The following is a 24150-nucleotide window of genomic DNA, read 5'->3' on the forward strand; positions in this document are numbered from 1 at the left end:
TCATTTTTTATACTAGGAAGAAAGGACTTACAAGAACAAAAGACCTAACTAAAGAAGTGTACAGACGATGTGATGGCAAGTGAATGCAAAGTAATGTATACTGGACTGACGAAAATAGTCTATCGCTGTACTTTGCACTCTGCTAAATTAACTGTGTCAATTCAGGCAAGGGAATCCACTGTCACATTAGACACCTCAGTGTCGACTTCTCCTCAGTGTGAAGCTGCAGATAAAAAAATTAAAGAGAATGGTGAAGTTGCAGGAGGAATTAGGTGACAAATAACAGAGTAATGCTATGGGCAGTGCTGTCTGAATCTATGTGCAGGTACTGATCACTGGCTCTCAAAATTACAAAACTGAAAGGGATGTTGGAAAAGTTGGGGAAACACAATGTTGAGGAAGGACTGCAGCCAGATGGAAAAGGTTGGGTGGTTTGCTTTGGAAAGAAGGGGTGACCACTTAACCAGAGTTAGGAGGGCTTGGCAGCTTTGCCTTTCATGTGCAGGATCAGAGCTGAGGTCTGTTACTGGGCTCTACAGAACTCACACCAACTGTTAGGAGGAAAATGCTATGGTTTTAAAGGCCATTCTCTAAAGTTTTATATCCCTTGGATTCACCACTCTTAGATTTAAGAGTCAGCTTTATTATTTTAACTAGTTTACAAGGAGACAATATATGTGACTATATATTTGTCCAGCAGAGTTGCTTTTTTCCCCACTCAGCTTGCTTTTCCAGAATGTTGAACGCATGGAAAAAAAAAAGTTTATTGGAAATTATTGTATTTGAAAAAGGCCTTAGCTATTCCCCAGAAAGAAGAGAAGCGAACACAGGGTCAATTTACAACCTGACCTGAAAACACAAAGTTGATAATCGGCCATCATTGCTTATTGTATCTATGATCTGATTTGTTGAAATGCTCAATAAATCCACTATTAGAAGAAAAAGTGCTTACATGCATTTTTTTCTTAAAAAAAAAATTAAACAACAAAATAAAAGATTGATTGACAAGACATCAATAAAGCTTTGAGCATACACTGCTGACCTTTTTTTCTTTGCACTGTAATCTGTGTTTATTAGAATTCAGCTCCTATAAATAGGTTTCTGTGGATAAAAAAGCAAGCAGCTTCTTAGGAGTTTTGGTCAATAAACTTCTGTGAAAATTCTAAAGACTTAATACATGGCTTTCAATTTAATTCATTCTGTCTTCCCTTCTTAAAAATAAGATATAAGTGGGGATGAAATAGGTTTAGCTGGTGGAGAGTTTTTTCTGAAGCTGTATTCTTAAAACTCACCTTTCCTTTTTAATGTCTGCTACAGCAGTTAATTCGGAACAGACAGGATATATATCATCTCACGCCTGGTACTGTAGGCTATTTCTTCTCTTTAAATAAAAACATATTATAAATCTGTGCTGCACTTGAGTGTTGTAAGCACTCAGGTTAGTGACTTCAAAAGTAGAGCTGGAATGAGGCTTTGGCAGGCACTAAAGAATACTGACCAAGTCCTTGGACTCTATTTTTTTCATTTGATCTTCCCAAGAAGAAAATCTCTTCAGAGCCTTTCAAAACAGTAAAGGTGGCACAGCAGTGATGTCAAGTCTTTTAATTTTATTGCAAGCCTAGCGATATTCCTGTATTAGGGTCTTGTTCTTAAAGCCCTGCCTCTTAGAGTCCTGCGAGAATCTCTTTCATTTTGTATTGCTGAAGTAAACGTGTAGTTGATGTTGCTCTAAGTAAAAAGTGAAATAGAAACCCCAAGTTGAAAGGGTCAAAATTTGAAGCCTGGTGAGAAAAGTCTCTGGATGAAGGCTCAAAATTTGCTTGTCTCCTCGACGTGTGTTTTACTGAGTGAAGTGTTCCAGGGCTGGCAGGTAAAGGATACCTCTGTTCTGGTGTCAGACTAAGTGTGCGTTTTTCGTGAACTGTTTCACGATGGAAGAAAAGCCAGTGTTACCAGATTTTGTCCCAGAGTTTTATTCTTCATTAGTACTCCCTAAAAAGGAATTGTTTTTCTTCACCATTTTCTATTACCCTCTTCTAACACAATGATTCTGGCTCAAGCATCTTTCCCTTGATTAATGATACTAATCTCTGATTAATTTAGGCTATTTCCTCCCCTTCTCTCCCAGTGGTGTTTTGGGTTTGTGTTTTGGGTTGGTTTGGTTTTTTTTTTGGTGTTACGGGTTTTGGTTTTGTGTTTTATTTTTGATTTGGCTTTTGTTTTCAGAATCCCTTGCTCTCTATTGTGTTTGACAGGAAGATCCTTTCACTAGGTACTGACTGTTTTAGGGGCTCATAGAGTGCAAAACAGGAGAAAATTGCTGGTATTTCTTGTAACAACACAACCCACGAAGAGCATCTGCAGTACACCTGGGATGGTCCCGTGTAGCATGAAAACACTCCTGGGGTGCTCAAGCTCATAGGTACCTGGACAGCTGAGCTCTTGCCGTGTGCTAGCATTGAAAATCAGAGGGCATTTTCTTCTTTCAGACACTGAGTGGGTGCTGGATTGGCTATCTGTATTAATCTAAGTATTTTTAAATATTGATGGTAATTGGTTCTCTTCCTCTGTTTCCCTTTCATCCAAGTAGAGGTAAAAATACTGAACTGTCTTTGGAAGGGGCTTGTAGTTCTTGGATGGGATGGACTGTATACACAGAAGGTATTACCCTAATTCATCTCTGCTTGTATTAAACCTGGCAGATACTGGGACAAAAACATTGAACGTGATTATTCCTCTTGATTTTGACTCTATGTCATGATTAGGGTAAGGTTGCACACAAAGCAGGTAGAACTACTCTTGTAAACCAAAAAGTGAGAAGGTATATAGCACTCTGCAAAGATGATGATACAAAACAGTCTGTTTTGTCCTCTCCTAGATCTACAGATGGAAAAAAAACGCATTATAGGTGATTTTATCAAATGAAAGAACTCTGTAAGATTTCCTGCTAACAGGAAGAAGATGGTAAAAAATATTAGGCCTTTTTAGAAATTCTGTATATTTATAATACATACCGTATACTACAAATCATTCCCATTTTTGCACAATATATCTAAAAGACAGCCACGCTCCAGTCAAATTTTATCTATTAAGTATAATGCTTTAAAGAGACATGCAAGCATTACTTTTAGATACAAGAGGACTATATAAAACTTTAATTCTGCTTATTCAGTAATAATTTATTTTGCAAGCTCTGATCATTAGGATTATTATTAATTACCATGCCATTCAGCTGCACTGACAAAAAAAAACCCCTTCTGATATAACTAAGCACATTAAAAATATTGGATTAAAGAATTAGCTCTGCCAGATTTTAAATACAGCAAAGTAAAATGGCTAATCAAAATCTGAGCACATACAAGGTGATCATTTACCTACTTTCATTGCACATTGTTTGAATAGTTTGTATTATGGATGTGAAATTGCCCTCAAGGAGGTTAGTTAAAGTAATAAAGGCTTCCCTTCGCCTCAGGAGCCACTCCCTTTGTGATATGACCTTTCTGTGACTTCTGAGCTCAACTCATTATGAAGAGAGACAAATGCTTATTTTAAGTCTTTTTGAAAGCTTTTCAGGCATTAGGTTTTACAGCAAGGTCCTTTTTTCTCTCTCATTCTAAACTAGTTGCAATTGGGAGTGGTGGGGGAGAAGAAATAATCACAATCAGAGACCTTGAACAGCGTTTTCTGTGCCTTATGTTGGGCTTTTTGTTAGTTTTGAGGACGGAGGGTGTTTGTTAAATCTAGAATAAGGCAGTCTGTGCTGGGATTTCAGTGCTTCGGAGCAGCGTGGGCAGAGCGTGTTCGTCCCAACGCTGCTTTACCTTAAAATCGGCCCTGGTTTTCCCACACCAGGATGGGTGGCACAATATGCCCCAATTCCATGGGACGTCCATGCCCACAGCTCCCACTTTATCACGTGCTTAATGCTGGCCTTGTTGCAGTAAGCAAAAGGCACCCATTTACACGTAGTATTGCATTATGACTGTCAGTGTAGGGGTTGATGTATTGGGCCAGATTTCACCTCACCTTAGGCCGCTTGTTGGTGTTGCGGTTGATATTTTGGACTGAAGTCACCTCAGCTAGGGTCTGTTGGCATTTCTGAACGGCTGGGTGTTTTCACACAGGCTCTTGGAAATGAATACCCTGCCTTCAGTTGCTAGTGCAGGAAGGGCGCCAAAACGGGCTGTTCTGTCCTCGGCCCCTCGCCATCACCTGTGCTTGCCACGCGCTGTACCCCTGGCAGTGGCAGCAACAGTGAAATCGCGACTCTTGAAGCAGACGCTTTGAGTCCCTTTTATTTAAATGTGGTGTAGTGGTAGGCTGAAAATCAAGCATGTGTTTCGCATCTTCAAACTACAGTTTTAAAAGAAAGAAAACATGGCTGTTGGGTTGCGACTGTCGCAGCAGAAAGCCGAGGCCTTCCTGGCCTGCTGAGGCGGCAGCCTGTGCCCCGCTAGCGTCTGAGGGGAGTCTGGAAGTGAGTAACACTCAGGTTGGCGTGCAGGCATATTCAGCCTGTAACAAAAATTTCCTCAGGCAGAGCAGCTCGCTGTTGCCACCCCAAAAGGCTCAGGAGAAGTGAGGCGACAACCAGGAGGGTCGGAGATGATCCTTCGCGAAGTGCCGGTGGTTTGGTGAGGGGATTTCTTCGTGTAGCGCGTATCTTCTGCACCGTCAGCAAATGGTGGGTAGATAACTTTTTTATGAGGTATAGTTTTTTTTATGTTTAATTGAAGGTTTTAAGAAGAAAACCCATAAAACTCTGAAAGTTGCCATAAACTTACATGGCTACTTAGCAACACTGCAGAAGACTTATTTGTTCCCATCTGGAGCCCGGTAGGTCACTCTGCCTGATAACCTTCAGGGGGACTGCCTGTGGAAACCCAAAGATTGCTGAAGTAGAATTGGAAAGATAAGGAGAAATGCTGTAAAACAATAACTTCATAAATATGCTTATTTCTAGCCTCATTCTAGTTTTGCAGTTGTTGATGATTTTTCTGAGTATGTGCGGTCAGAATTACTCACCAGACAATTTCTACAAACTTTCTTGCTTGCAGATGGTTTAGGAGAAAAAAAGCTTATGAGTGAAAGCATTGGGGCAGTGCTGGAGAGACACAACAGGTCACCTGCATGGTGCTTTTCAGTTGTGTATCTGGGCAAGCAGAGCACTTATACTCAGGTTTTCAGATGTACAGATGCTGAGATTGATTATTTTAAAAGTTATTCTCTCTAAGATTCAGTAAAAATTCATTGTTTGTAGAAAAAAGTGTGTTGAGAAAGCATCTTTCCTAGGATGTTTGTTAAAAATAAAGACAAAGTGCAGACAAACAATTTTTTCATCTGAGCAAATATTGATAAGAAATTGTATGTGTAGATGTGTACTTTGTTTACCCTGCAGAATTTACCAGGGTGCATTTGGTATTATTTTACCCACTCAGCTGTAATCTTAACGTGAAGTGTAGAACTAAGTATACCATTTCCATTTCAAAAGATCACTTAATATTTTTTCTGCAAATTTTTTAATTTGTTTAATTAAACTTAGCACTCCATTCCACTTGGTTAGATCTATTTAATTTTCATGTGTCTAAGCAGTTTTTCAAGTATATAATTAAAAGAATAGTTTTATAAATTCAGTACTTCTTGTACATTAACATGCTCAAGAACAGGATTTATATTTTCCTATTGATTAGTATGGGATGATAAAAGCATTAGCATAAAGTAATAAGATGGAAATAATCTAATCCTGTTTAAAAAGTCTACCCTGAAGCTGGCCACCAGGTATTTTGAAGAATGTAAGAGCCGTATGCTTTAGTGAAACTTTACAGGAGAAGTGAATGCAGCAATAACCTTGATATTAATTTTTTGCAGGCAGTAGGGAGTGTTCTTCGTGAACAGAAGTGGTATGTAGCATGCAACTAGGAGTTCAGTTTTAGGTTTCAGTTCGGGTACCATACAGAGGTGGATTTCATTAAGCTAGTTTTTGCAATTGAAGTAACTGGGATGTAGAAAAAGTGACTTGCATACGGTCAGCTGATAAACTGGAAGCAGAACTAGTGGAGTTCCCAGCAGTTTTCTTTGTCATACTGGCTCTGAGAGGAGAAAAGACTGCGGTGGTTCTCATGTTGCCTAGTGGCTACAGTCTATGGATGTCTGGAGAAGGAGATAATATTTTAGAAATTGATCTTTGTGTAGGATGGGGATTAATCCCATTTGCATTTTCTTCTGATAGGCCAGTGCTATGACTGAAGGAAAGAAATTACTATATAACTTGATCATCACCTTAGCAAAATAAAAAATGCTTTGTGGATATATACTATACAGTTTCAGTCTGTAGCTACTTGAAAAATGGGCATCAAATATAGATGGAAAAGATGAGGAAACAATGGCTCATCCCACAAGACCTGCCTATAACTGCCTTACACTCAAAAGCCTGCAGGATTCGTATAATGAAAAGTGATCTACAGTACAGCAACAAGATGAATCTGTAATTTAGTTCACTGAACTCACACTAACTTCTGTGGTTTTCGAAGTTGATTTTCAATATATACTTTTGCTAAACTGTTTTATGCAGCTGGAATTTTCTAGTCTAGAAGACATACAATATTGAGTAGTGAGTAAATAATTCGCCAGTGTATTTGGAAGGTTTGTGTGCGCGTGTGCTTATGAATGTTTGTGTGTAAATACTTGAGGGTATTATTTAAAAGGAAATAGGGTAACTGGAGAGCATACATTCCTGATTTAGTCCCTTGCGATGGCAGACAGCTGTCTCCCAGATCTCTTCCTTCCAAAGGCTCTATAGATCGTGCGCTGTGTGTCACACCGCACTGTGGCCACAGAATACGTCACAGTATACTTCATGGTATGTGTTACAGTATACACAGTATATGTTGCCATAACAAACTTGAGACATTTATTAGGACACTAAAAGCCCATAAGTCCTCTTCCATGAGAGGAAAATGAGTGAGATTTGTGGCATAGCTGGGATCCACTTGAGCATTTAGATGTCATTTTAATTCTATGCAGCTTCAGAATGAAACCAAAGTAAATGAAACTTTCAAGTTCTTATCTGCTATAGATAAATGTTAGCAAAGGTCTTTTAATGCATAAGCATTATACTTTTAACATAGTGTTTTAAACCCCTTTACATATCTTTTTTCCTGAAAAGGTTGTGGAAACTCAAGTTGTATCTGACAGTTCAGCTCCAATGGATGTAATTAAGCAAAGATTTAATTAAATTAGATTACTTTTAATGTATTTTCTTGCATCTTATGTAGTACATAAAGAAGGATACATGGCTCAGTCTAAAGGCAATTGAGGTAAATGGGAATCTTTGGACCTCAGGTCAAGCTCTGTAAGAGTTTATCCTGCAAAAGAGAGGATCAGAGCATTTCCATGTTACTTGAAAACCAATAGGATTGGTAGCTCTGTTAACAAAACTCTTAACTAAAGCTTCTGTTTTCTCAAATGTCAGCTTTAAGGATATTGGTAAAAGCTGCCAAGGTTAAAGGATTAGTTATTCACCTGTTTTCTTTCTGGTCTTTCTCGATGCATCCTTTAATTTGTATGTATAAGGCCGTTACCTATTGTTAGGGAATGTCTCCACATTAGGCCAGGCCTTATAGCAGTACTAGGTGTGCTTGACAGCACTCAGCTGGTTGGTTCAGCTGAGTCTTGGCACCTGTTCCGCCTTCCTTGCAGGAGGTTGTGGCAGCTGGCATGCAATGATCAGACATACAACCTAAGCGTGTTTATTTGGCAAGGGGAACAAAGCATAAAAGGAAGAAAGACTTGACACTAAGCAGTTTACGTGTGTGTTTGTTTGACATAGAAACTGATCAGCACATGCTGGGAAACCAAACACTTATAGATGTATGGGTATATCCAGCCTGCTGTATGTGGTGAGACCTGGGCCTCAGATTGTCCTGACATCAGCCATGATGAGCGCTGTTAATCTGCAGAAAAGGGGACCGTTGTTGATCCCTTATTTTTGCTTGTTTTTCTTTAAAACTTATCATTGAACTAAACTGATGGAATAAGTATCCCAGTAACCGTGATAACCCACCATCTTCATAAACTGCTACAGAGCCACTCTGGTGCTCTTGCAGTCCTATTATAGAAACTTAGTCCCTAGTTGCCTCTGTAGAGGAGGAGTATGCTCTTTGAACTACACTCTGAACAGATCAGTGTGTTAAATATTTCAAACTTAAATAGGAATTAGCAACATTGTTCTGTCTGAAAGTGATTCATTTTGAGAGCTCCTCTGGCAATCGCTGTTAATTGACTTTGTATTTAATTTGCCATATTGCAGTCTCTGTTTCCATACCATGTTTGAATGGCAGTTTGTTCCACAGGCTCGGTGCAGGGGAATTATGACAGTATTCAATTAGCCAGGTAACCTCTGAAGATTTGCTAATGTACGTATAAAAGAGAAATCTGCTCTTAAGACTTCTCTGACATGCACATTCATTTCAAGCACTAAATAATGGTTATGTAATGTACAAAAGGCAGCCCCTGTGGTGGTATTCCAGGGGTGAGTTTTGTCCCTTGTATACCAGAAGCATGCTCTTTATTAATGGGTCAGACAGCTGAGACCTGACAAAACATTAAACATTGTCTTTCATGAGAAGGTCTCATATGTAAAATGGGGTAAGTGGAACTGGTAGACCAAAGGTTGTTTAGGACCATTTTGCAGCAGTGAGTGAAGATTCAAATCCAAATTTCAAATTCCAAAAATGGTAAATAATATGTGCCCAAAGATTATTCCTCGATATTTTTTTTTTTCTTGTAATGGAATTAGAAAACACATATGTGTGGGTGTATATATATATATGGTTATGTTAGAGATAGGTATTCCATATGCACAGGGAGCTATGCTTTCAGGATGCGTGACTTTCATTGTAGATAAAAGGAACTGACAAAGAAATAAAATAACAAAATTAAAACTCCAGGAAAGAACAGAGTATGCAAGACACCCTTGTTAACAACAGACGTCTGCCAACATGCAGACAAGCTATGAAGGGAGCTTGTTTTATCCTTATGAGTGTTACATGGAAAGTAGTCCTACCAATATTAAGTCGTGTATACTCCAAACTGGAGAACCCCTTGTAGCAAAGTCTCCATCATACTTCACGTGAAAGAATCTAACCAGTTTGTTCATACTACAGTTTCTTGCTTTTGGTCACATGTGTTGAGTTTTTTGTTTTTTGGGTTTTTTTGTTGTTTTTTTGGTTGTTTTTTTTTTTTTTTAATGAAAGTTATATTACAGTTCATCTCTTCTGTGTTTAATATGAACTGCTGATAAGAAGATTGTCTGTGGACTCTTAATAGATTGTAAATTCTGCCAGTTTCTGGGACTGCGCTTTTATCTCAAGCTTAATAAAACTGAAACATTGGAGAGCCAGAAAAAAAAGAAAAGTGTAATCTGTAACTAATAGGTACTACGTATTTCAAGCAAATTAGAACAAATTACTCACTAGAAGAGATCCTAATAAATTACAATATGTGTAAAGCGTTCTGAACAAAGCAGTTATAATATGCAACAGTAGAAATGCCAAATGCGGTGTATCACTGAAATATTGGATTGCTGAGCAAGAGTTTGCTAGTGTTTTAATAGTATTTCTATTGCTATTTAGGCTTTCAGGGAGATGACATATTTTACTCTGAGTGACAGAAACTGAGAAGCTGTTAGAGTGAACCGATGAATGAGGGTATGCAAAACATACGCTGCAAAATTCCAGGTTTAACCTGACTGTTTAAATAGACCTTGAGGTTTAAAAACAAACACACACAAAAACAGCAAGGAAACCCCCTCAAAGGATTTTTAATATGTTATAAAGGACTATATCAGTAATGCCAATAAATTTTCTCAGTTTTTAAATGTTTTCAGCAAGTTTTTGTAGTCACTCTCTGACTTGGCTATTGTATGAAGAACGATACTAAAGGAAAGCTCACGGTGAACGTTTTGATGCAGAAAGGGCGGGCTTGGGAGCCTGTAAGCAAATAGAGGCCACAGCTATGCAGACTTTTAATTGTTTATTTCTCAGTAGTTTGTCAGCTGAATATTGTCAGGCTCATTTTTGCAATCTTTAATTTCAGTTGGAAGTTAAATACCACCCCCACCACCAGTTTTCAGCTCCATTGATTCCTGGTTTAGTCTCTGATGTTGCTGTTGAGGCTCTGACCTTGTGTCCACATGAAGTAAACTGGACAGATAAACCTCCAGAAGTCATCAATTTAACTTTTTCCAGGCTTCGTTTAGCAAAACGTGCCATTTGCCAAGCTATTAGGTGGTGACATCTCTCATTTGGTACTGAGAAGTTGGGGGAAGACTGTGATAGACTGTGAAACGTGCGAACAGGTAGTTTATTCTCAATGAAGGAACACTATCCTGTAGCAGTGTTCTGGCTTGATTCAAGGAGATCAGCTTTGCACCAGCTAAAACTAACAATAAAAACCCCCAGAGACGATATCTCAGTAGTCAGAGAATGAAAGAAGAACCAGAGACGGACAAGCTATTTAGTCACAAGACAGTGACTTCCTGCAGCAATTTAAAAGTGACACAGTAACTCATTATGTATAGAGGAGGCGTTTACAATAAGATAAAACCTCAGCCAGTTTCTTCAATACTTCAGAAAGTAAAAGAGTTTGCTTTTAGTCACAAAGGGACTGTAAGTCCAGAAACTTAGGGCTGAGCATGTATGGTCTGTCTTTTCACTAGACAATATAATTTCAATGGAGGATGCATTTGTCAGGGTACAACATTTAATGCTGTCAGTTTTAATGGGAACTACTTAGGTATTGAAGTCAACATCATGAGACTGAAAAGTGTCAATATTGTCTGTCTCAGGGTCTTGCATATGTTTTCAAGGAACCATACAGAGTATTAATTTTCTCTGGGAAGCAACCACACAGGTTAAATTATGTCCTGAAGTGTATTAGCCATGCTTGGGGGTGGTGAGCAAGGGAGCAGTGGAGTGGAGCTGACTTGAGGCATTTTGACTTAGGAGTGTGGCTGGAGGCAGCCTGCCTCTGGCTGGCTGGGGCAATGTAATGTCCTGCACTCCCTACACCTCCAAAAAGTTGCATGTGCTTCTTCTGCACCTGCAGCCAGTGTTTGTCACTGTGTGCCTCCCTCCCTTAGCTGGGCAATGTTTTGGGTGCTACTGGCTTCTTGCTCATTTTACCTTGTCTGTACTAAGCAATCATGGGGAATGTCATGCTCCTTCACCATTGCTTAGTGGGTCAGGACAGGCAAATTTCTGAGTCTCTAAAACTTTACCTTCTGTGTTATTCCATCAGTGCAAAAGAGCCAATGGATTGATCCCAAGCGTGTAAGACAATCTTTGTTTAAAGAAGAGGAGAGTTGTATTCCAGCATTTTTCTGACAATTATAGTAATCAAGCTAAATTATCCATAAACCAGAAAAAAGTATCAATTTTACGTTTGAAGGAAAGTTTTTTATTAAAAGATAGGTTTTTTTGGTTTTTTATGCCTGGGATATAACCACTTTAGCCACCCAGAAACCAGACTGTGGTTTGTTTTTTCACTATTATTGCTTGGCGAAGTTATTGAGGAAAAATATTAGAATCTGAAGCAATTCCAAAAGACTTTTTCTTGCCCTGACTCAGTAATTCTGTCTTCATGAATTCGTGCTGTCTCGTGGATTGTCACCCCGGTTATATACCTCCTTTAACCACGAAAAGCCTTTTAAAATAAGCTCAAGTTGTAGACCTGGAATTCAGTTTGGGTTAGCAGCAAGGTGGCAGGATGCTTTGAAGGACCAGATGCTTTGCTGTCCCCAAAGAGCCGGGGGCACAGAAGGGCAGGCAGCCTGCTCTTGGGGTTGTTTCTGTAGAACTGCTCCTTGCAAGGACAGGCTTGTATCTCCTAGCAGCTCCTGCCTGCCTCCTCAGGTTTGCTCCTGTTGTCGCAGTGGCATTGTCTCAGTGCGGTTCCATGCTTGTTCCTGTGCATTTGTATCCAATAACCCATGCACTGTGCAGAAATTATACATTTAAAGGTATCCATAATATTGTGAAATTTCTCTCGCTGCTTTTTTTTGTGAGTGGCTAATGAGACTTGCTCTTTATTCCTGTATTCCCTGAAGTTAATCACTGTGAGGAAGTCACCATCTCTCTCTCTTAACAACACAGTGCATTTTTGGAGGTGACGGTGTGCAGCTTCTTTAATAACTTTGCTGCCTAAACTTTTGTTAAAAGAAATTAATATAAGTATTCGTACGCCCATAATGGACAATAATATTCTTGAAAACATGTTCCTTCTGCATACTTTAAGGAAAGTCAGAGGTTCAAAACTGATCTTTCAAACAGAACAAATGACTGGTTGAACTCTTCCAATTTATTTTGCTGAAATTTGCTATTTTGAAATTTGAGTTCATTGCCTGTGCAAGTAACATGTTAGGGTTCCTTTTTCCAAGCATAATTTCAATAACAGGACTTATTTCAAGGATTTTACATTGTATTCGTTTCACTTACCAAATAAAAAAAGACCATTCCACTGGAATCCAAAAAATAAACCTAAAGCAGTGTAAATTATTTTTGTAACATCTATCTTCAGCACTGAATGAAAGAATGAAGTCTGGAATAATTCCTGCATTGAAAATTAAGACATCTGGGTTTGTTCCTGGCTCCACTGTTGTGTTTTGCTTGAGGAAATTGTATCATCTGTCTCAGCTTCAGTCTGTAAAACTAAGAAATATGCAAAAGTGTTGCGAGACACTGTTGTTTCTCATAAGAGAAAAGTACAAAAGAAGTTAAGAGCAATAGTTTTAACTGCTAAATATAGGGCTGTAATTAATAATAGTCAATTTATGTATTGTGATTTATATGATGCGTTTCGCATTTTTCCTTCTTCATGCATCATTCTGATTTCTACCGTTGTATTCATAATTGTGTAAGTATCTGCAATATAATTAGACAACAAAGTTCACCTGTGGATTATTAATGAATGACTATAAATATCATTTAATGGGTAGTCCTTACCCGTAAATGGTTGGTCATCTAAATCACATGGTGTTTTTTCTGCTCACTGGTTAGATTAAAACCCAAGAGACTAATAATTATTACCCAAACAGCAATTTTTAGTTAGTGAATGCTTTCAGAGATACATGCAGCCAGCTGAATACTTGAGCAACGCATTAGACAATCCTTCAATGACAACTCTTGCAAGTCTTGTGCTTAAAAATGATTAATTGATTCTTGTATTAGTTGGCTATCTTGCATGTCAGATTTATTCTGTAGCAGGTGATATCTGAAAAGTACAAGCTTAACTTATTTCATAATAGTAAAGAGCAACTCCAGTTACTCAGAACTTTGTAATGTACAAAGGCAACTAACAAAGCATAAGGCCAAATACTTTAAAGCAGGACACATGCTAGCCTGCTCTGCTCTGCTCTGCCTGCTGGGTCTTGGCTTCATTTGTCACTACTGGTCCTTTGTTTCCAGCACAATATCAGAAACAGTATTCTCTTGCATGCTCTAAGACTATACATGACAAAGGTAGGTTTTTATCACCTTGCTCTTGAACTATGAAATAGCTTGTTCCAGAGAATGCTGCGCAAATGGCTGTATCTGGGTTGTGTTTTTGGAGACTCTGTAGAGCCATTAATAGGTTAAAATGGAGGACTTTGCATCTTTAACTTGCTCAAGTGTTTTTAGTGTCGTTTTGGGTTTGATGAACACATTTTATTTTCATTTGCTTATCTGCTACTTTTTCCCCAAAGGAAGTCTTGTGACTATGTTTATAGTCTCCCTCTCTGAGGAGAACTTATGTAACATTGTAGGCATACAAAATCTTAACTGAACCTAGGATTTAGTCCAGTGACTTCAGGAATTTCACTTCAATAAAAATTTAAGTATTTGGCTTGGACCGAGGGATATTTCTGTTGTGTTCTGTTAAAAAAAAAAAAAAAATCACAACATAAATTTTGGGAGACACTGACACCTCTCGGCTCTACGTGCACTCCCTGTGTTGTCTCCTGTCGTTTGTTAGTAAACTCTAAGAGGAACTTTGGCATTAGGAAGTGCTCATGATTTTTCAAGCCCCCCTCCAAAAATACTAGTTTTCATAGGCTATGGTAGTACCTATTCAGAAAAAAGATCTTTTTGCAGCTAAATATCAAAGCAGCTTTGGGCGGACACAGATAAATTGCTAAAATTTTCATTGGTAGAAATTTCTGAGAAGTTAAAAAACGCTAAGACATATAAATATTATATAGTGTACAGGATGTAGCAACTTATTAAAGTATGTAGCTGCTCATTGAGGCATATCTAAGCTTCTCTTCCTCACAGCTCTACTGAACTTGTAAGAATCTACTGTGGCTTTAAAGTACAAAAAGCCCAAAGCAGATCCATAGTCTCCAGGGCTGTGAGTAAGTGTTGAGTCCAGCAGGTTTCACTTGCTGCATGTTTCCCTTCTCTAGGATTAAGGGAAAGCATAAAATCTGTGCTCCCCTGCCTTCCTGGGTTGCTGTAAAAGGAATGTGGCCTGCCCACAGGTTCTGTGCCCTGGTCACTTCGGATGCCCAGCTCTTCTGTTTTGTTACCCTGGATACTTAGCTGAACGTACCATGCATTTGCTTTTAAAATTGGGAAGGAGAAAAAGCAGCGTGGAGCAATATTTGGAGCCGCTCTGGATGGGCTACTTGTACACTAAGCCATTTTTCAAAGGGAAAGGATTCTTTCTAGCAATGCTTTTAGCCAAAAATTTGTTGCTGTGCTTTTCAAGATGTCTTGGAATGCTAGCACAGTAAGTTGGCTGTACAAATCTAATTATCTCAGCTTGCTTTTTTTTTTTTTTGGTGATGTTGTTTTGATTTATTCTTGAAGCTCTTAATGAACTGCATTGGGAAAGAGATTACATAATTTATGTAACATTTATTTTCTTTTATTCCTTGTGATCTGCCTTGTTATAAACTATGAATTGTTTAAGTGCTTTTTTGCTTTGAACTAGCAAGAGAGTGGCAGCATCTCTTGTTGGTTTTGTTCATTTTTCTAAATGAACCTAAAACATGACTTACGTACCGGGCTGTACCCTCACATGAAGGACACCTCTGTGGTGATCCTCTCCCTTTGAGAGCGAAAGAGTAAGTCAGCTTCTCTTCCCACCTTTGGCCTCACTAATGAGAGCTGCAAGAGGGAATCAACGTCAGTTTTGTCTGATGGCATAATGACAGTTTCCTGGAGACTGAGCTATCAACACGGATATTATTTAATTGGGGAAAGAGTTCCACGAGAGTGAAACAAAAGGTTTAGCCCAGCCACAGGCATGCATGCTCAGCTTGAGGAATGCTTTTTTCCAGCCCCGTGTAGTTTTCTTCTCTCTGAATAGAGGTTCAGGATAATCTCGATCCCCAAATAATATTTCTTGTTCCCGAGAGGGAGAGTATTCCTTTTGCTATTGAAAGCCAGTAAGCTTATGACCAGTTGCTAGAGATAACAAGAAGGTTTTGTGCAAGTTTGCGAAATCCTGACCAAGTGGAGAAATGAAACCACTGAACAATTAGGTAATTACTTTTTTTTAAAGATTCTCTAGAGCTGTGGCTAACTTAACAAGGTAACTAAAAGTAGTATTGGACTGTGTTTCTGAAGGTTTAGTGATGTTCAAAATCTGGTGTTCTGAAGCCCTTTCTCAGAAGTGAATGTATTGCTTGGCATGGCAAAATACAAACTTCTAGAGGAAAACTTCGAGGAAAACTTCAAGGAAAACTAATCTCACAGTCACTTTCTTTTCTTTCAGGTAGTTGACCTTAGTGTTTACAGTGGTTTCAGCCATTAAGTCTCTTTTTTTTATTACATTTTAATTCAAAAAATACTATATATTTTCTGGACCATAAACAGAGCTCAAATTGCTGACTATGCAGGTAGTCCTGTCACTGGAATTATCACAGGAATGTTTTTCTAGTGTTTGTGACAATAACTTTTTCAAGGAAAAATAAAATTCTGGTCTCAACCAGTTGACTACTTAAAGTGGAACATATATATAAAATATGTAAAGCTATACGCACTGTGTATATACATATGTGTACAATATGCATCTTTATATATAGGAGTTAGTATTAAAAGTCAGAATTCTTTTGCTGGTTCTGAACTTCAATTAAATTTCCAGCCTAAGAGAATTTCTACACGTGTTTTCACAATAGAGACATTCTGGTTTGTGCCTATAACTCACATTTGAGCAAATGTTGTTCTTAACTATGAAGGAAAGAGGGATGATGTTTGGATTTTCTTTTCCTCCCACTGAAATCAAGGGAAAGAAAAAGTGATTCAAATGTTAATTGAGGAATTAGTTCATGTGAAGGGTCAGTAGCTGGGGTTAATACTTAAAAGTATTCCTTCTCTTAAAAATAAATACAATGTGCAGTTAGCATTAAGTGGTGCAATTTGGTGCCTCAAATGATTTAGAAAGTTAAAGCATTTTCCCTGTGATTTTGTGACATTGTAATGTAATATCAGCAGTCTTATGCTATTCAGCAGAGTTTGAAAAATGACATTGTAAACTCTTCTTTGTTACTTGCATTTTTGAGGGCTAGATTATACAAAGTGCCAAGCCCTTGTCTCCTATTGAGTCAGTATGAGTTGAGAGTACCTCAAAGATGTCTTTAGCGTGTAGAACCAAGCCTTGTGTATCCAAAAAAAGACAATAATACAGAAGGGCTAAGGTGGCATGTCAACTATCTATTAGATAGTTTAGATAAATAAATGCTTTGCACTCTTGACAATGCTGGCTGAACAGTGTGAAATTTCTTTGTATCTGGCTTGCCGGGTATCAATGTGTTGCTACATTTAGCTCTTTTCTAGAGGAATAAAATGTGTTCCTGGTTGTTGTGACTTTCAATTCAAGCCCACATTAACAAAGCGTTGGGTAGCTTTTTCTAGAGACAGCCGAAGGAATATTTGTTGAGTGATGGGAGGGCGCTTCACAGCAACCTCACTGAGTGCTGCTGGGAGGCACTGAGCAGCATGGAAGGATGTGGAGCCATAGGTAGCTCAAACCAGGCCCTTGAGCTTTGGACCAGTTACTGCTGCTTGAGTAACAGAGCTCACAGTCCTCTCTACTGTGTATGACGTACCTCCCATATGCCCACCCTCCATGCTGTATTCTGTAAAATGATGACAAAAGCCTGTATCTTACCTGTATTGCAGCAGAGCTGCAAATAAAACCAAACAAACACAAAACCCCCAAACAAACAAAAAACCCAACTGACATACATCTCAATAGTCAAACTATTTCTCATCAATAAATTATACTCCCTTGTGTCTGTAATGCAAGTCTAAGTTTTGGTATAGGAGTGTGCTTTTGACTGAAAATCTAGCGGCCCTTTAAGATGTATGAGAACACAAATTTGATTGAGAAACCCAACAATCTTCAATCCAAAATCCGTTTTGGGTTAAGTGAGAGTGCATGTCTACATACATTCAGAATATTCCTTTTAATGTCTGTTATTCCACGTAGCACTGGCCGTCTCTGAACATATTCATAATGAAACAATAAAGAAACTAACTCATGTAATGTAACACACTGTGCTTCACTGCAAATTTAGCATTATCCTGGATTTATTTCTTTTTTGTTTGTTTACAGAGAAACCTACCGCAGGTGCCAGAGCTCCATGATTTCTATCAAAAGGTAAGAGCTACTTTGTTCAAAGATACCTGAATGATATTTGTCAGTTCAATACAAATCTGGTTGTAAAAAAAAAAAGGGTAACAATGATACATAAAAACAAAATTTAATGAAAAGAACTCACATTATGGGTGAATTTCATGAATCATGTAAAGGTGTGCATAAAAAATTGAATATGTACACTTTAGATCTCAGATCTGATAAATATTTCATTGGATTAAGAAATGCACTCTTGAAGCTTACCTGTATATAAAACATAAGAATGCATTATGGAGGTAAGGTAGGTACTCTGTCAATTAACACACTTGTGTATGTCTGTCTGTCACTAAAGAAAAAAAAAATTTTTAATTATTAGACTTAAGGTGGCTGTATCTGTAAAATTTAAAAATGGAAGCCTTTGAATGAATAGAATTGCTGAGGTCACTAACTACTTGCATAAAATACATACGATTGCGGAGAAATATAACTATGCGATCTACTAATACACACAATTAAAATGCAACCTTAATGCTCTAAATTGTCATTATAGGTGCATGCTTTGGGGAGGATTAAGGCTTGATTCTGCCGTCACTGAAAGCAGAGCTAAGATTACAGTTGACTTCAGTGAATGCAAAGTTAGTCCGATGCCTTATGCTTTTGACAGGCTTGCCGTCAAACCCCAAATAAGCCTGTTGCTGCAAGTGTTAGAAAATCCTACTGTCATTAAAACGCCTTTCTGGATCAGCCCCACGCTTAGATGGGATGCTGAGACTTTTGGGAAAGACCTTGCACTGGCTTTAGTCCTCTTGAACTTCTGAATGTCTGCGTCACGTTACCTGTTCAGCCTTCTCTCAGTGCAGTGTTTCTGGATGTGGCTCCCTTTGGCATTAGATGCTTTTTGCTTTGGGTTTTCTGTAAAGATGCTCCTTTTGGGAAAGTTTGAGACATTTATTTTTCTTCGGTCTCCCATTTGTAGTGCACAGAGCAGTGTTTTGATGGGAAGTATCAATAAAATATTGAATGTTTCTATGGACTGGATTTGAAAAGCCTAAGCACCAATAATCAGTTTTGTTTCTTCAGATTTTATTGATAGTACATTAGCAGATGGATATTTCTTGCATAGTATCTGATATCCAAGTGTGTGAAAGTGCTACCAATTCAATATAATAGCAGGGAAATGACTCTTCAATAAAGCAAAAGAAAATTTCACAAATTGAGTGATAAACTAACAGTGAGTTATCAGCAGGTGGGGTGAACTCCTCTGTGATAATTCTTTGGAAGTAATGAGAAATAGTGAAGAATGGAAATAATTTCTGTCACTTCAGAAAGAGAATGGTTTTGCTTGTTTTGAAATAGATGTTCCTGTTCACATTTCTTTCATCTGTCTGCTTATCCTTTTGTATGGTTCTGTTCTTTTTCGTTCAAGCTGCCTTTAGGTGTTGAGGGGAGGAGGGACACGCATTTTCAGTGCTGGAATCATCTGAACTAATAATACTAGCAATGTATGGTGCTTTCTAAAGAATAGGTACCAGTTTCTAAGCTAACCTTGCTGCTGTAGGTAGAGTTTTGAACAGTGGAGCCGCATATGCTTGTGATACTACTACAAAGTTCTGCTAGTGTAATTAATATCAGAATTTGGCTCACGGGTTCCATGAAGACTTTGTGGCCATGTTTTGCATCAAAAATGCGTATGTGGTTGTTGTGGTTTTATACTGATGTGACTCAGATCAGCACCTACTTAAAGACTCAAAAAGCTATAATTGCATTGTGAATATTAAGGTGTAATGCATACAGCTTCTTACACGTCCTTCATACCAGGGCAAGCTTATCTTGCGTATCTGTTACCAGTTCATAACGTAGCAGATGTGTTGCATGTTTTCTGTGCTTTTCCTTGCTGCTGAACGAGGCTGTTTCCTCCCCCCAGTTCCAAATAAAAATGCTCAAAAAAAAAAAAAAGTGAATCCAGTTTTCTTACCCGCACTGTAACATCCAATATTGTTGAGTGTTCTGAGGTTTGAAGATGAAAGAAACAGGCCATAAGTTATGGAGTTAGAGGACAATATAAACAAAATGACCTTTGGTATCATGCTTGCCATATTCTGATGAATAAATTGAGTTCATGTTTAACATTCAGATAATATTCCTGGCAGAACAAAACATTGCCACATTAAATGTTCAGATCAGAAATGTTCAATGCAGACTAAATTAAGTTGGATCTTAGGACAGCAAACTTAAAATGAGTAACATGTGGCAATATTTGATTTAACAAAGAAATGTTTCTTTTTCCTTTTTTCTTTTTTTTTTTTTTTTTACTGTAAGTTTAAAAGTATAAAGATACACATGCCACAGTGCAGTGCCAGGAACGTTAACTGCTTTTGATCTCTCTCCTCAGATATTAATGTCTCCCCCCAAACACACCCCTTGTTTGGCGTCTTAAGAGTTTTCATACCAATAAAGATGCAGAGAACAGCAGTCTTTGCTTCTGTTTCTTCAGCTTGTTTTCTTAGTGTTGCATGATCTATGCCCCGGAGAGGTCAGTTTTAATCAGCCCCCAGGCACTGCTTAACGTTTAGGGCCAAATTTTCAAAGACGGCCTCAGTTGGATTTTGATTAGTGAGCGTATGATCGTTTCTTGCACTGTTGAGCCTCCCAAACACATGTATGTTTTTGCCTGCCAAAGTACAGTACTAAACTCTTTGAAGTGAAGATGTGGTCATCCATGCTACTGACATGTGCGTTCTTTGTTTGCAAATCGGATAGTTGCACATCTGTGTGTATCCGCCATTGATTTCAGTTGTACAGCTGCACCTGTATTTGATTGTGGGAATGAAAGGGAACTGGAATTTATTTTTGGAAATGCAGTACCCGTTTTCTGTGAGATTAGTATGCTTCTCGGTCATTCCTCGTTTGCCAGTTTTGCAATTTGATCTTCTGGGAAGTATTCTACTCTGTAGAAATCTTAGTTTTGCTGGTATTGAGAGTAAAACGTAACTATATTGCTAGTATTTTAATAAAAGGTTTCTTGGCTTCATGGGAGCATCAAGCTCACAGGGAAGATGCATAAATCTAGTCATCCTTGAAAAAGACTGTTAGTCATTCAGGCTTAAGTGGTGTTTAAGGGAGCGGGAACTTCATGCACAAAAGCCCCTTTAGATGGCTGTGATGATTTCTCACTATTACAATTCCAGTAGGAATGCCAAGCATAAGCGTAGAAAAATGCCTTTTGCAAGCCACAAATGTTGGTGCTAACATAGAGAACTATGTCCAAAATAGTAATGATTTACGTAAGTATGGCAGAGCAGCAATATCCAGTACTTTGATGCCACTTATGTATACTTCACTGAGATGGGGGGCTGCTAAAACATATCCCCAGTTATTACTTATGCATGTGGTTATATTCTGAAAGATTCAAAATATTTTAGTCAAGATCAGGACTCCATGTCTCTCTTAGGGAAGAGGAATTGGTGCCTGCCTGCAGGATTATTTCAGTCAGATATATTGGTGTTAGAGAAATGCAGTCGATGCTGTCCAAACATGCCTCAAAATTGGAGAAGGGGATTTTCTATGTTACCCTGACTCTGTCAAACTTGTACCATTGTGATCAGCTCAGATGTAGGTTGATTTTTTTTGTGGTTTGGGAAATCCCTTTGTAGTTCTATATGCACGCTTTCCAGAAAACCCACTTAGGAATTACATTACCATCCAGGCCATCCTTGATGGAAACAAAGAATATTTTAAGTGCAGGCTTTTCAGTGGGAGCAGCAGGAGCCCTTTCTTCACAGACCTTTCCTCCGCTTGCAGCGTGTGCTGTGGGTTGCAGTCCTGCCCCACGTGCCAGGAGCAGCAGTTGGAACGTAGCCTTTGGCGTCGGTGTGAGCGGGAACAGGCCTGTGATGATTTAAAAAAGGGGCAGGTTGGAAGGGAGCAATCAACTAGTAAAAGTACATAACCATGCAATTATGGCATAGTGACTGTGCAAGCTGAAATTCATTGGCCGTTTGAGGCTCTACAAGATATATACCAGCCTCTGAGAATTTCTGTATTTATTTTTAATTAATTTCAGTCTTACTGAAGGTTTAGCTTTTGGCATGTCTAACTCTACAGCATAGAGCTTCAAAGAGCACACAGCCAGAAACTCTACCGAGTTACCCAGGACTTCCTCTATATGTGTTTCATGTATGTGTGTACAAATTCACTCATAGCCTGTAGGACATGCACTTTAACTTTCTAAATTAATTCATGTGAAAAATAGTGGGTTTGCATGTAAGAATCTGGAACATAACTATCATGAGGAAAAGAAATGCAGAGTCATGAACATCATAGCTGCAAACTGATCTCACTGGCCCAGCTTATTCTGGACACTTTTAGGAGCTGAAAATAATATGTAAAGAATTGTTAGATTTGGGGAAGGCAGAAGTAGCATCCCCAGTCCTAGCATAGCCTAACAGTATCTTTGTAAAGTGAAGCTAGCTTTGAAAATTGTGTCTTCTGGTTGGTAATAGAAAAGAATTTAGGAACAGAGAGAAAAGCAATTAGAATTCTAATAAATAAGAGCAGGAAGAGGCGTTCATCATGATTACTTTACTTCTTCACCCTTCAGTCTTGTATGAGAGGCTCCAAAATGCTACAGTGCATGCTGCATTTTTTTAAGCTTTCTCAAACTATACAGAGGTGTTGAATTATCTTTCAGGCACAGGAAAACCATTGAGATCTTGACAGGACAGTTTGTTTTAAAAACCAGAAAGTGAAACAGAAATAAGCCTTCAGAGTACCTTATTGACCTTTGTTTGGGATAATATTTTTTTTGTCTGTTTTTAATGCTGCTTATCCTTTGCAACATCCTGCACTGTGTCTGAGCAGTAGCAGGAGAATCAAAGGAAGCAGCTAATAAGTGCTGGCTTACGTGGCTTCAGCTGGGCACCATGCTGTTCAAACTGTGCCTGACTGATTGAATACCAGTGTGTGCGGGAGTACCTGTCATTTGCGTTTACTGTTACATTCGCATTTGTAGAAAGAGAATAGAAAGGCTGAAACATTTCTGTCATGTTGTTGATGCTTAGTACCAAAACACAGCTCAGCCACAACAAAACCATATAGGTTATGAATAATGCCTACTGTAGAACAGAAGGAAACTGTGTTTATTTTATAGGCCTTAAAGTTATTCTGTCTACTTGGTCTGAGACGCCCCAAATTCTCAGTAATTTCTTCTTATTGTCATTTGTGCTGACTCTCAAGTTCTAGCTTTGGTACTAAAGCAAGCAGGCGGCATTCTTTCACTCAGGCATTTGGGATATGTACTGTAGAAAACAGTTCTTCTGATACAGAAGGTAATGAAAAGTCTTCCAACACTGAAACAAAAATGTGTTACTAGAAACAATGACAGCTTGTCAGAGTGAAAAGTGGAATAACTTTCAGAGATGTGAAAGAGCAAACGCCATGTGAATTGAAATATGTATGACTTGACTTAGTGCTGGAAATATACTTGGTGACTTGGTTTTTTGTTTTGACATTTTGTTCAACATTGTAAAGTTGCATTTGAATGGCCATGGGGATTTTGTAAGAAATTTAGGCAAATGAATGTATAAGCTGAAGGATGACCATAGATTAGATGCTGTCATAGAAAGCCCTTCCCAATACCAGAAACTCTGACCCTGGAGAACCGTTTGAAACTTTAATAGAGCAGGATGGATCCCATCAGCTCTGCATCTTTAGCAGAGGAATCTCTTACAATGATACCTTTCTAGTCAGGGCAAAGGCAGCTTTAAAGCCACCGTTTGCTAATGCGTAGCCTTGAAGCTCACAATGCAAGAATCTGCCTTTGTCCGATGATCTAGCTGGCTGTGAGCAAGGCATGCAGCTCATAAGGCTTTCCAAGCCTCCTTCCAAAAGTCATGCTGATAAGAGGAAAAGATAACTCCTCATCAGATATTACCTCGAACATCTCAGTTGCCCTTCTGGCAGGTTTTCTGATATGAAAACTCTTATATTTGGTCACTGTAGGAATAAGGATTAACTCTTAGAATTTACCAACCTGGGCTCAGTACCTTGCAAGCTCAGTGTAGTTTCAGGAAAGGAAGACGTTCCCAGGTGTATTTTCAAAACCATGAGAGGTCATGAGCTCTTCTCCCACCCTTGCTCTGTTCCTCTTTAGGAGGGCCCATAAGGGCCCCCAAGGCCAAATCCCTGTTTATAGCTATTCTTAATGAACAATATAGCGTCAGTGCCTGGTGTCCTTCTTGTCTAGCTGGGCTGGCATCCTTCACTCCTGCTTCCACTCCAAGGCTGTACACCCTTGAGGAGAAAGAGACTGAGGCTATTGCCAGGAATAGAAAACTGCACTAATATGTTCATTAGCTTCTAAGCTTTGTAAGATTGTATTATGATTTCCTATGTCAAATAGGAAACCTTAATGTTACGATGGTCAGGTAGGTTGCTTAATTATTGTTTTGGAAATGTACATTCAAACAGAACAATGAACTTCATTGTAAATATCAAACATTTTCAGCTGTTATACTGATAACATTCTCTGTG

General features: G+C 38.6%; 1 protein-coding gene across 5 annotated transcripts in view; it reads left to right on the forward strand.

Annotated features, from left to right (window-relative positions):
• LOC148050999 (uncharacterized) overlaps nt 1–24150 on the forward strand; it is a 269483-nt gene that overhangs the window by 112283 nt on the left and 133050 nt on the right. For 4 of the 5 annotated variants that reach the window (XM_087740405.1, XM_087740406.1, XM_087740407.1 and 1 more), the window contains 2 exons: nt 17599–17643; nt 18170–18455. In XM_087740405.1, coding sequence (XP_087596531.1) covers nt 17599–17643; nt 18170–18437 — 313 coding nt within the window. In that variant the 3' untranslated portion in view covers nt 18438–18455. Of the gene's footprint in view, nt 1–17598; nt 17644–18169; nt 18456–24150 lie in introns of those variants that run through there. The other variant, XM_087740409.1, reaches the window with a different exon arrangement.

Source organism: Nipponia nippon, unplaced genomic scaffold, assembly GCF_047370975.1.
Source record: "Nipponia nippon isolate SJK-2023a ecotype South Korea unplaced genomic scaffold, ASM4737097v1 scaffold_7, whole genome shotgun sequence".
Classification (NCBI taxonomy): Eukaryota; Metazoa; Chordata; class Aves; order Pelecaniformes; family Threskiornithidae; genus Nipponia; species Nipponia nippon.